We start from the raw sequence: 13,595 nt of genomic DNA, 5'->3' as shown, positions 1-13,595 counted from the left end.
TTTGCAGCAGCTAGTTTGCCGAGGAAAACTAAACCGAAGAATGCTCCTCTTTCTTCTTCGACTTGAACTCTGTTTTTCATTTTCCCTCCAGCATGAGAGTGTGTGTGTGTGTGTGTGTGAGTGTGTTTAGGTGAGCTTAAAATGGCCACATAGTGCACGTGCTTGTGCACTGGTGTTGGTGTTAAGCACTTCCGGTTGGCTGCTCGACTGCTCACCTGACATGCGTTCCCCACTTCGATGGTTACGAGGGGGAGTTGGGGGTGCGGGAAGGGGAGAAACCTCTGTGGCTTCGACCTGCACTTGCAACTCTTGGCTTCTGACAGTTCCCCATTTTCCACTGCCAGCGACTACCACGTGCTGGTTTGATTTTTCATTAAGTTTTCAGGAGGAGCTAGCTGCAGCGTAAGTCACTTCTCTGTTGGTTTTCTTTTCACCGGGCATCGTTAGTAAAAATTATTTTCAATTAGCCAGCTACACAACTGCTGAACAGGGAAATGAATGGGCCACGGTTTTCGTTTTCCTTATTTCGATTCCCAAACTCGCTGCCACTTTCCTTATTGACCTCAAAAATCCACGGGAATCGGACACAGATGTGGATGAAAATGGTGAACCAAGCTAAGATTCAATTTACACATATGACAGCCGGCTATTGCGGAACAAATATCGATTTAAAAGCATATTTTTACGTGTTTAGCATAAAATAGGTGATATAAAATATAGTAGTGAAGTTCTAAAACTATGCACACTTGCACATGAGTTTTAATTGAGTATTAAAACTGATTAATAATTTAATATTATTGAATAGTCTGAATCGATTTATATGTTTGCCAAAAGTTGACAGATATTTTATTAATAAAAAAATACCAAATAAAATTTCAAAATTATTTATTTATAGAATTTTAAGTTGGAGAATGAACTACAAGTGTTAAATAGGCATTTTTGCTAGCAATTAAATAGCAAATAAGCAGTTGGATATTAAATTAGAGTACAAAGTCATTGATCTTAGTTAATGGTAATTAAAGTAGTTGCTGGTTACTTAATCCTACTGAGCTTGGAAAGTGCCCTTAATTTCAAAACTCGGACCCCCGAAAGTAGACAACACTTGGGGGCCTTTGCCGTTGTTGCAGCTGACAAGCCAAAGAGTTTGGGGCTATTTCTCGGCTAGTTCTAGTTGTTGGTAGTGGTTTGCCTCCGACCGAAAAAACAATGGCAAAACAATGCGCTGGGCGGTGCCACGCCCCCCTCTCCAGCCACAACAGCTGGTGCTTGACCTAAGCCTGGCCAGAAATGGAAAAGAAAGCCAAACACTCAAACTTTACCCCTTTGTAGCCCATTCAAATGCAAATCGGTGCGCAAATCTTCAAATGACTTCGATTGGTTTTCTGGCCTCGGCTTTTGTTTCTGCCGGCAAACTGTGCCACGCCGACAGGTCCTGGACAAAGGACCTGCTGTCTTTGGGCACTTCTAATCGGGCACCAATGGACAAACATGTGGATGCATTAAACAATGGTGACCACAGAATTTTAACGAATTTCACCAAGAACCAAATTGACAATTTAATTTGCTGCCGAGCGTTGTTTTCAGTGCCCCCCTTTTCCCAATATCTTGGTCTGTTTTTGAAACTTTATGAGGCCAAGCCCCATTTGCATTTCTGTGAGAACTCGATTTCCGCTCGGTCAAGTGACATGATTGATACTCCGGGCGCCAGGCGTCTGAATGATTCCAGGGGATCGGGCTTGGGTGTGGAAGTGGCCATGGGTATGAGTATGTCCTTGCCTCGCCCGTTGTCTGCGGGCGTAAAAACAACACCCCGGGGCTGTGACATCTCCGGTCATGTCCAGCAGTTGGTGGCGACACACGGGCGGAGTCCGCAGACGGACATGCCCATGGAGACGGGACATGCAGCCGGGCACGGAGAACAATGCATCGAAGGGACGAGGGAAGCAGTGCATCACATCAAGTAGCCGACACGTTGCCGCTTACAAAGTTGTGTAAAATGATTTTCGTTCCTGACTACGCTGGCTATCAGAAAAGAGGAACTCAAGCAGTTTGTAAGCTCAATGGTTGGGTCTTATATAGCGGGAATTTCTGAAATTAAACTTTAGATTGAGGGGGTTGGGATAATAACGGGACTTCAGAGAAGTAATGATGCTTAGCAAACAGAACGAAATTGTTGATTCTTGAGCAAAAGGCTCTATAAATCAACTCTCCTATAATCATTATAATATTATAAGTAGTGATCATTTGTATTCCAGGGTATAAATTCCAACTCAGATTTGATTTGGTTTGATTTTCGCTTTAAAATGATTTCTAGCATAAACCTCGTTTCTGTGCAATCAGCCCGAAATTCTACACATACTAACTACTTCTGTGAGCATTTTATTCGGCCTTTATTTTAGAAATTGAAACTAGTGGCAGTCCGTCCTGTGGGTCGGCGTATCGAATGCTTTTGTTTGTTCTGCTGGTTTCGGACTCAGACAGCAAACAATTAAGTTTGCATCTATGGAGTGACACTTTTATTTTCTTGTGGTTTGCAGGCACACCCCAAAAAAGGACTCACACATACACAAACACACACACACACACATGCACATGCACGGTGTCAGTGGCAATTTCGGTTTTTTGGCAAACTGCACGGAGTCCTGGAGGGGACTTCCCCCACTTCGAAGTGTCAGATGCAATGGAGTTTTAAATAAAATGTACTTGCAATAAATTTGCAGCAGCTCTATAGAAATATATTATCAGCATATGCTGGCAGCTACTGTTTTTTTTTTTTTTTTTTTTGGCACGCCACAAGCCTCTTGTCCGATTTAAATATTTAATCTGATTTCATGTTTCAGTGCGTTTCATGGTAATTTACAATAAGTCTGCTGTTGAGTGAGTCAGTGCGCAAAGAAAGCAACAAAATTTCAAATGTATTTACAGCAGCTTTTGCAATCGGAATATTTATGCATTCAAGTGACGTTATGCACTTTAATTGGGCCCACAATAATTACTTTAAGGAATCACTTGGTCTACGTTTAAGCCAACTTGGAAGTTATGCCCAAGTAATTTCGGTCTTAATAACTGTGGTGTATAAAGCTTCTTAAGGATGCTATAGTTTATTCGCAACAAAGGTAGCAATTCAATTTAACAACTCAAATTGATTCGATTTTAATTAAGTAATGAAAAACATAATGATAATTATTGGTAATTAAGCCACTTATTTATTGTCTATCACATAATACGTGTATAAATATTTACAATTTGCTACACTGGGCATTTACACATTTTTAAGATTAAAGTAAGAAATAAACAAAAAACATTACTGGCTGTAATGAGGTACTCTTAGAAACCAAATAATTTAAATATTTAGATAACACAGAAAAGGTTGGCCTTACTTTTTGGATTGATTTAATATTAAATATAGTACTCCTACACTTCGCCATTGTCAACTTTTCGCATAAGTTCTATAATGCGATCGTTGAGAACGGTTTTCACATCATTTCCCCAAATGAAGTTGATGTGGTTGTACAAAGGATCCGGAAATAGGTAATCGAGCACTACATTTGGCAGGATATTACGTAATCGAACCACATCCTTGTCGGATGTTAGACGATCGTTCTTGCTGTAGTACAGTGCCACTTTGCAGTCGACATTAGTGAGGTTGTACTGTGGCGGAGTGTCGGCTCCGTGGTTTCTTCGATTCTCCCAGGTGCTGTAGTAATTGTACTTGAAGAACCCACCGCTGTGGATCTGCTGGCCAAAGTGCTCCAGGGACTTAACCGATGATCCCGAGGATGCGTGTCCCGTGAAGAGCGGAAGAAGGCTGGAGTTGAATTGTGCGTAGTCCACGCCCATGGCTTCCATCAGGAAATAGGTGCAGGTGTTCTGGAAAACGAAGCTGCAGATCTTTTGTATCAGACTTCGCCACACTTCGTTCTCCGGCGGAAATTCGTAAATTCCAAACGATTTGGCAATAAACTATAATAATAAAGTTAGTTGATTGATATTATAGTTATTTATTTGTTAATATTTTTCTCACCACTAATGGTCTCAAGTACTTCACAAAAGTGAGTATAATCGGTGAATCGAGGTAGTCCCAAAAGACAACCGGAGCCAGAGCCTGCATAAGTTTGATCTTCTTCATATAGGCTGGTTTTTCACTGCCCATCACAAAGAAGGATGTGGTGCCCTGTGAGTGGCCCACATAGTGGATCTGTTCGTAGCCCTTGCTCCTCGCTAGGATATAATCAATGGCCGCCGGAAGATCGTACATTCCGAGCTCATGGAAGGAGAAGTCCCAGAACTGCGGCTGGTATCGATGGTATCGCCTGTGCTTCCGCGAATACCGGTTACCCCGCGTGTTGAGTAGCCAAACATCGTAACCCAGATCGCTGAGCAGGAAGCCCAAGGACCTTTCGGGACCCAGTATCACATATGCCACCGAACTGTCCAGCAGGCCATGTACCAACAACACAGGTTGTCCTCCGGGCTTGGGAATGCGATGAGCCGTCAGGACGAAGCCATCCTTGGCCTGGATCTTGTGTGTTTCCGCAGGATAACCATACTTCTTGATCAGATTCGGCTGGGTGGGCATTCAAAAATATATATTTTGAACTATATATGATAATTGCGAGTCATTACCGTGATCAGATTGGCATCCTCCAAAATATTTTTGTCCACCCTAATCAAGTCGCCGGAAGCGGTATCACAGAAAATGAAAAGGCTAATCAAAATGCCATAACAGTACTTTAAATGACAGCTTCTAAGCATTTTGCCCTCCTAAAACTTAACTTCGATCTAAGCAATTTGTAACATGCACTTTGAAAGCGGGAATTAATTTAAGCCAACGAAATTGGCCAATCAATTACTTTGGGCCCGGATCTGATTGTGTTAATAGTGCATGTGGAAAATTGTTTTAAGTTGCCATTAATCGACGTGAGAAAGGTTTTTTTGATGCTTCCTTTTTTCAGACATTTTAGCTAAGTTTCGCAGATTTAATTAAGTTGTATTGCACACTAACTTAAAATTTCTTCGTTCTGTATTACATTTTAAAGCAGTATGTTTAATAGCTTTTACAGATACTTTTATTCTAATTTATTGGATACACACACTAGTTTTAAGTTAGCATTTAATCTTTTAACTACATCGCATTATGTAGTCTTTTTCGTTTATAAGCATTTTAAAATTACGTAAAAATTTATTTATAATTAATTTTTATCATTATTTACTTTGGAATTAATTATTTTATTTTTTATATCACAGTTCCTCTTCTATCCTAAATATATCGATTTATATCCTTATATCCTTAAGAAGTCCATGTCATATATAATTCTGTATTTTTTCCAATCCTTTCTATCCTGTCTTGATTAACTTCCTACAATTAATTGGCAGTCGTTTAGCTTTTAGAATTAGAACCACTCCCGTTGCGCGATCAATTGCCACTGAGCAATGGAATTTAGTCGTGTGCCATTTTTGATCGGAACGGCTAATTAAGGTTGGCGATGCTAGTTAGTCGCTCCCCTCCTTGACCCGATTAGATCTCACGTGAATCAGGGCAATCAATATGCATAAAATAGCAATCTCTCATTGTTTCGAATATATTAAACGAGTTTTCCCAACACGCTGTGTGTGTGGAAATGGAAGTGGATATAACAACAGCTTGACAGTTGGATAAGGTCGTGTAATATTGATGTGAAAGCTGAATAGCGCATTGGTAAACTGATAAATCACATATAATTGTTAACAGTCAGAGAATTTGAAGCTAATAAAGTTTGAGCGAAACCGGTTTACAAGCGAAAATAATTATTTAGCTAACACGCTCCTAAATTATGCGATTAAGGCAGTTCAAATAAATAAATGTAAGGCAATTAAATTAAATCCAATGGAAGTGACTTTATAACCGAGAACTATTTTTATTATTCAAGTGGGTAAAGAAATTATTAATAAAAAAATTATTGAATATATAATACAATTTATGCAAATACGTTTATTGAATATATTTGTTATAATTCAATTGAATGTGATTTTTTAATCGGGATAGCTTGTTTGCAACTGCGGAAAAGCATTTTAAATAAATAAAGTAGGTAAATAATGTTTAGATACAAAGACGAATGCTTTTATTTGATAATTCTTGTAAACTGCATTTCATTTACATTTGAAAACATTGATTAGAATCGATTTACAAATACAGCGGTGATACTATCGATATCATTATGATAGGAGTATGGAACTACTGATTGCATAACTCTAAGCATTCGATACCACAGAATTCTCTTTGCATCTCGGCCCCAAACCAGATCGAAGTGGTTAAAGTTTTCATTCGGAACGAGATACTTTTCCACCACATTGGGCAACCTGTTGAACAGCATGTCCACATCCTCCGGCGGAGCCAACCAATCGTTTTTGGCATAATAGATTGCCACCTTTGCCTTGACTTTCTCCAGTTCATAAGGCGGTGGGGACAGACTGCCATAATGCAGGAAGTTCAACAGTCCGTAGTCGAACTGCTGGAATTTCCCAGAGTTCCGCAGCTGTCCGTAGTGGTGCATCTGCCTGATGGATGCTCCGGCTGGAGTGTGACCCACCACGATCGGCAACATCGTTTGGTTCACTTGCTGGCCATCGAATCCGAAAAGAGTGATGAACAGACTCTGGCAGACGCTGCTGGAAATAATATCCCGGCAGGCATAACGCTTGAACTGGTCAATCACACTGTTGCTGGGCAGGAACTCATTGTAGCCAGCCGAGCTAAGGAAGGACTAAGCATAAATCCAGATATTAGTTAAAAATAAACTAAAAGCTATAAAAAATCTTAAACATACGGCAACTGCAGTATCCTGAGAGGCCACCAAATTCACAATGGGACTACGGCAATGGGTCAGGAAGGCCACTGGAGCCAAAGCCTGCATCATAACGATCTTTTCCATGTAATTCGGTCTTTCGCTGGCCAGAATCCAGAAGATAGTGGATCCCTGGGAGTGGCCAATGTAGTGCAACTGACCGAATCCAGATTGCATCAGTACGAAATCAATGATGGCAGGCAGATCGTAAACGCCCATTTCATGGAATGAAAAGTTCCAGAAATCGGAGTCTTCGGCGGAGTAGCGAACATGGCGTTTCGAATAGGTGTTACCCCGCACATTGGCCATCCAGACGTCGTAGCCCTGCTCGTACAGCATGTAACCTTCGGAAGAAAATCATACTGGGCGCACTTAAAATATGAATGTAGTTCGATTGTACCTAGGGAACTGGCAGGACCCATCATCACCCAGGTGTCGGAACTGTCCAGAAGTCCGTGGACCAGCAGCACAGGAAGGGCTCCAGGACGTGCGATCCTGAAGAGTCCCAGTAAGTACCCATCGTCACTCTGCACTGTGTAATTCTCCGCCGGGTATCCATATTTGGAAATCAATTGAATCTGCAAAAAGAGAAGGAGGAACAAACACGATTTTATATCACTATTCGCTAGAGATTAGCTCTTAAATACTTTGAGTATACGAATACATAGTATTTAGAACACATGAGATTATAAAACTATGACCAATCAGCGAGTAATCCGACCTCTATAGTAAGAGCTATAACCTAGAAAGCTATATACTTATACTCACACAAATTGTGTCTATATCTTGTGATGTTTTATAAGTCGAAATTTAATACCCTGTATTAATTTAGATTTGTGATTCTGGATTGACTTTCTAAGCTTTATTCCAAAGTTTACTAATCATTGGAGGCCTATTGATTTTTGAACTTACCGTATTCAACTGTGCATCTTCTAAAAGGCCTGAAGGTATATTCAGTTCAAAAGGATTGAAAAATGCGTTGGTTTCCAGCTGGAATAGGCCCAAAAAGAAGGCCCATATAAGAAATTTCAAAGATGATGATAGCGACATCTGACTTTATTAGATGAAACTCTACTAATCCGATGTATACAAGTTTCAAGTGGAAACTAAAGCGAGTGAAGTTTTGGGATACTAAAAAAGATTTGTTCGCAGGCAATAAAAATGCAACACTTTAACATATGAATAAAATTTACATTTACCGCATGGGTCTCAACTTAAATACTTACTGAAACAAATATCGTTCTTGTAACTAAAGTTAGTTGCTTGGCAAAAAAAAATATAAAAGATTTCAAATAAAATAAGTCACATAATTTGCAATGAAAATGTATTAATTATAACTTGTTTTATTGGCTTTTATCATTGTAAAATCGTCTTAGTTTCTACTAAACAATAAATACCTAACTAACCTAAATATATTATACTGTGAACAACTAAATTTTAACCATACTCCTATTCCCCTTTAGATAACTGAATTCTCATGATTTCGCATTATTTCCAGCATTCGGTCCCACAAAAGTTCCCGGGCATCGATGCCCCAAATGAAATCCAAGTGGTTGAACTCCTTGTCCTCCACCAGATATTTCTCCACCACATTGGGCAGCTTGCGGTGCAGCATTTCCACATCCTCCGGCGGGGCCAACCAATCGTTTTGGCCATAATAAAGTGCCACCTTGGCCCGTACATTCTCCAGGTGGTAGGATGGCGGGTCAATGGTGCCATAGATCCAATGGTTCCTTAGCCATCCGTGATCATACTGCCGGAAACCTCCAGATCTGTTGAGTTGTCCAAAGTGCTGCATCTGCTTGGTGGAGGCTCCGGCCGGAGAATGACCCACGATCACCGGCAGCATAGTCTCGTTCAGCTGGAGCTTATCGAATCCGGTGGTCAGGAAGATGACGTTCGAACAAATCTCCTTCGTAATGGTGGTCTCGTCGCAGATGATGCGGTTGAACATGCTGATGAACTCACTCTTGGGCAGAAACTCGTGAACGCCAATCAACTTGAGGACCAACTAAAATGTTAAAATAATATAAGTTTATATGGACAAGTTAAATGGGAAGAGAAGGAGAAAGATGTTTTGCACTGGATCGTGCCAAGATATAGAACAATTTGGATGAATTCCAATGCAAAAACTGTCTTTGAAAGGATGGGATAATTAGGATGGGGTAACTTACGCTCACCGATAGATGCCACTCGGCCAGGAAGTTGACCACCGGACTGCGGCAGTGCTTCAGAAATGCCACCGGGGCCAATCCCTGCATCAGAATGATCTTGTCCATATACTCGGGCTTCTCGCTGGCCATGATCCAGAACACAACGGTTCCCTGGGAGTGGCCAATGTAGTGCAATTGGCTGACGCCCGTCGAATTGAGGATGTAGTCGATCGTGGCGGGTATATCATGCTTTCCCATCTCATGGAATGTAAAGTCCCAGAACTTGGCATGATGGGTGCTATACTTAACGTGCTTTCTCGAGTACGTATTGCCACGAACATTGGCCATCCAGACATCGTACCCCTGATCGTAGAGCAGGTAACCTTTGGAACAGAGCAACGCAATCAGCATGGGACATTCGGAGATAGCCTATGATCTTACCAAGTCCCTTGTTCGGTCCCATCATCACCCAAGTGGCTGAGCTATCCAGTAGACCGTGCACCAGAAGCACTGGCGTTGCTCCCGGTCTGGCGATCCTGTGCAGGGTGAGGATGTATCCATCATCCGTCTCCAAGGTGTGATTCTCCGCCGGGTAGCCATACTTTTTTATCAGACTGTACTGCAGAAGGGAAAAGGGACGGGGTTATTTAAATTATAGTAGTTATTATTTTAAGTGCAAGAAATTTTCTAAGTGTAAGTTTCTTTTAGCGTAACTTTTAATCTAACGATTGAATTGATATGTTAATTTTCATTAATGTAATTACTTTTCTTAATAATTAGGGAAAGGTAATAAATCAAAAGCTTCCAATACAAACGTAATATCGCAAAAATAAAGCGATGACAACATCTGACTAACATTTTAAACGTATCCATTAACACATTTTAGCAGCACATATGTACTATTACTACTAACTTTTTCCGATTATGGGTATTAACTTACCGTATTCAAGTGTGAATCCTCCTGAATATTGGGATCCACATCGTTCTCCAGCCGCACATTGCTGTCCACCGCCACGGATCTTCCCAAAAAGGTTGGTGTTTTGAAGTTAACATTGAAAAGGGTTATATCTCCGAGTGATAATGATATACCCTGTACTAGCCCCGACTGCAGTAGGCACAAACTAAGCGCCGCAATTAGCAATTTCGCCGACATTATTTCAGCGATTTTACGACTAAGCTCAGCGGTTATACTCGTACTAATATTATACAATAGATATATGGGATCTATGGCTCGTCGGATGCGATCGGTGCGAAGCACAATTGTTGACTGATGTCAGTCCCGATTGACGGCAACAAAGAAACCTTCTGTGAACGCGAGAAATTCGACACTTGCCCACACGACATATATTCGAAATAATCAGCACTCCTCGTACAATACTTTCGAGGGAATTGAATCACTGGGGCACAGTGTTAGCTACATCAACCCACCGATAACCTGACTGCCTTCGTCACTGGCCAGTCGATGATAAGCCGTGGGTCCGGCTCGCAATGGTCTTGACTTTGGAATCACTTACGCACACGAGATGTCAAAGCCGCCGGCCCCCAGCGGCAACTGAAGAAGATGTTTTGTCGTTATAACGATTTTGATTTCGATTTCGATTCCACACAACCCAAGGGGATCCACCTTGGCAACATTCGTTCGGCGGGTAAACAAACAATCCAACATGTTGACAGGCCAATTGATTCGCCCAACTCAACTCTCCGCATAAAAAAAATACATAATAACAACTGGTTGTTGCTCTGCTCAGCCGGAAAGAGAAAAAATGTGAAATATTATTAATTACAAACACACGTTGTGAAAACTGTGATTCATTGCTGGCTCATTTTCCAGATGCATGCAAATCAACTGAAACCAAGTATTATCATTTTCAGAATAGCACCCCCTTGACCTCAAGTTGTAATCTTCAAAACATAAATTCTGTGAAGATTAGCACTGATTTTAAACTAATCAAAGTCCATCCCTGTGACTATAAATAAAATCCACCAATTAAACTAGTCACTTAGCTTAGCAGACCTTTGAATACTTTACTTGAGTTGAAAAACCAACTACCACTTTCCTTGATCTCCGTCACACTCAGTTTTATTGATAAGTCATTAGTTATATTAGTTAATTAAATTAACCTGTAATTCAAGTAAAACTTAATTGTAGATTAAGATTTCAAGCTTCGCTTGGAAACCAATAAATAAATGTTTTAATGGGCATTTTATTTATGGGTCACTCGTCAAATTAGTTTATTAGTCTCCTTTAGCTTAAATTAAAAACTTGAGTGCTTTTGCGTAAATCAAATAAAATTTATTGCAGAAGTTGTTTCCTGGTAATGGATTTGAAATCCAGCGGATTAAGTGATTTCTAATGAAGGTCTTTCTCCACAATTGCAAAATAACTTTGAACAACTGAACTGGGCTAAAGTAAGAATGCTGCCTTAATAAAAATATCAAAATTAATTTTAAAAATAATGCAAATTAATCAAGACATGGTTAATATATAAATCAAACTTATATGCTTTTTTCATTGTTTAAAAATATATACAATCTCGTTAATTGACTAATAAAGCATAGACATTATTAAACATTAAAATACCCCACACTTTAAAAATTCCAATGAGCTTCTTTAATTTATAAATATTTAAATTAGCACCGCAGCTAGTTGAATTATTCAAATTAGTGCACAATTTTTTTTAAAATATTTTACCAGTTGTGCTTTGAATTTTTCATTCTTGTTCATCAAGCCGTTGAATAATAACCTTCCCCATAGTGAACCCAAAGTTTTTGGTCAACAAGTTACTCATACGCAAACTGCCCGCAAAAAATATACGATTACTTATTAATTATTTACCGATCAAAGTGCAATCGACGTCGCCAGACGGATGAATATGAGTGTTATTTTAGCTATTTATACACATTTATAAGTTTTATCGCACTTCTGCGGAGGGCGTGGCAAGGGCACGATAACCGAATCCAAATCGGACACACGAATTGAAATTAATTTTGGAAATTTCGTATTTGCTAAAGGTAAACACAAATGCTGTGATAGAGATGAATTGGGCGAAAATATGGAATATAGGCTGTCCTCTTATCTCGCTGACCATTTGTGGGAGTTGAGTTAAGTAGAGCCGAGTGTTATTCAATTACTAAGTGTAGCTCATTCTGCATTTAACGAGCAAATAAACACGCACTCGCACACAGTGGCAGCTTGGCACACAGATACTGCACACACACACTGACACTATTACATGCACTCGCAGAAAACTGTCTTAAGATATTTGTATATTTTGGTGAATTACGAAATAAAAAACGAATCTAAATGATTCATATTTACAAACTCAAATTGCAATATTTTCAGTATTTACAACTTTTTCTCTTGTTACTTTTCGCTTTGATTTTTCTCAGTGTACATACGCAGATACAGCTACATTTGCGGCGACAGCTACGCACTTACTTGCTATGCAAATCAGAGCGAACAATGCGCAGTTCATTAAATGGGCTGCTGAGCATAAATGTATAAATTTATGCATGTTATTATCGCCCCCACCCCGCCCTTTGAACTCGCCAACAATCGGACATTTGCAATGTCAGCTACAAACTGCATTATCATATGAAAAGCTTATTCGACTCTGACTCAAAACTCGTTTTGTTTCGGCAACATTTCGCAGCTGGCAACATGTTGCCATCGCTAATCGAGAATTTGACCAATTCAATGACTTTTCAAGTTGATTTTCAAATTATCCACTGGGCGGTTCCATTTTTCTGGTTGAAAATATTGAAATTCCCCTGCGAAGCCCTCAAATTCGCGGTATTTTTGGGCATATTAATTTTCCACTTGGGCATTTGAATCACTCACCACAAGCCGCAAACGATTTTCACTGCCACAAACTGACGCCGATTGACTTAAAAAGTTATATTCAAACTTTTATTAGTTCCCAAAGAGGAGGGCACAAAAGTTGGCGTAGAAGGCGAGAAAATCAATTGAAATCCAATCACAAATATTATTCAAAAACTATGTGAGCATGAGTCAGCAGAAATAGTAAGTGCAGATAATGTCTATCTAAATATTTGTGAAAACCATAATGCGATAAGCGAATAAATCTTTCTTTAAATGGGTCAGGAAATAAGCAAACTTAGCTTATTTGCTAACTACTTCGTAGAATATATTATAAATAGATTATAAGGTTACATTAAGATTTATAAGAATCATATCTTAAATTACATAAACGCTGAAAATTGTTGAATTTTTTCTTTAGTTTTTAAAAATGGCATTTCCTTAGCGTAAATTGTATTAAAAGGACTTTTACTTTGCCCGTGGCAACAAGTTGAATTCCTTTGCCGCAATGCTAAATACTTTAACTTCAAAAGAGCCCCTGAAATACCAGAAAAGCACACACAAGAAATCTGTTGAAGCATCGAAACTGCGACCTACTAAACACTTCGCATCGAAAAGGGGGCGAAATCAATGTGCAATTCTCATAGGATGCGGGTGTTTTGGGATCCCTGGAAATGGTGGAGGGAAATGGGTACGAAGGATATGATGGGGAATACCCTCGCCAGAAGACAAATTTCGCAAATGCCCGAGTGCCAGGCTGAGTCCGTGTAAGTGCTCAGTGTGTCAATGTGGCAAATG

General features: G+C 39.8%; 3 protein-coding genes across 4 annotated transcripts; all 3 read right to left on the bottom strand.

The window, feature by feature from the left end:
- Positions 1–3,183: 3,183 nt before the first annotated feature.
- LOC6731849 (lipase 1) lies at positions 3,184–5,044 on the bottom strand. Its single transcript, XM_002078948.4, has 3 exons — positions 4,627–5,044; positions 4,025–4,567; positions 3,184–3,963 (listed from the first exon to the last, which is right to left on the bottom strand). The coding sequence occupies exons 1-3, from the start codon at positions 4,753–4,755 to the stop codon at positions 3,415–3,417; spliced, it is 1,221 nt and encodes a 406-aa protein (XP_002078984.1). The 5' UTR covers positions 4,756–5,044; the 3' UTR covers positions 3,184–3,414.
- Positions 5,045–6,118: 1,074 nt separating this feature from the next.
- Positions 6,119–8,014, bottom strand: LOC6731848 (lipase 3). Its single transcript, XM_016179945.3, has 4 exons — positions 7,737–8,014; positions 7,225–7,402; positions 6,807–7,168; positions 6,119–6,743 (listed from the first exon to the last, which is right to left on the bottom strand). The coding sequence occupies exons 1-4, from the start codon at positions 7,872–7,874 to the stop codon at positions 6,153–6,155; spliced, it is 1,269 nt and encodes a 422-aa protein (XP_016024531.1). The 5' UTR covers positions 7,875–8,014; the 3' UTR covers positions 6,119–6,152.
- A 135-nt stretch (positions 8,015–8,149) lies between these two features.
- Positions 8,150–10,556, bottom strand: LOC27208206 (lipase 3). 2 transcript variants are annotated; one of them, XM_016183818.3, is made up of 4 exons: positions 9,918–10,556; positions 9,419–9,596; positions 9,005–9,360; positions 8,150–8,835 (listed from the first exon to the last, which is right to left on the bottom strand). In XM_016183818.3, the coding sequence occupies exons 1-4, from the start codon at positions 10,128–10,130 to the stop codon at positions 8,284–8,286; spliced, it is 1,299 nt and encodes a 432-aa protein (XP_016024530.1). In that variant the 5' UTR covers positions 10,131–10,556; the 3' UTR covers positions 8,150–8,283. The 2 variants fall into 2 exon arrangements, with proteins under 2 accessions (XP_016024530.1, XP_016024529.1); XM_016183817.3 differs by having other exon boundaries at positions 8,999–9,360; positions 9,918–10,555.
- Positions 10,557–13,595: the final 3,039 nt, after the last annotated feature.

This window comes from Drosophila simulans, chromosome 2L, assembly GCF_016746395.2.
Source record: "Drosophila simulans strain w501 chromosome 2L, Prin_Dsim_3.1, whole genome shotgun sequence".
Lineage (NCBI taxonomy): Eukaryota > Metazoa > Arthropoda > Insecta > Diptera > Drosophilidae > Drosophila > Drosophila simulans.
This window is presented reverse-complemented; position numbering and strand designations above follow the sequence as displayed.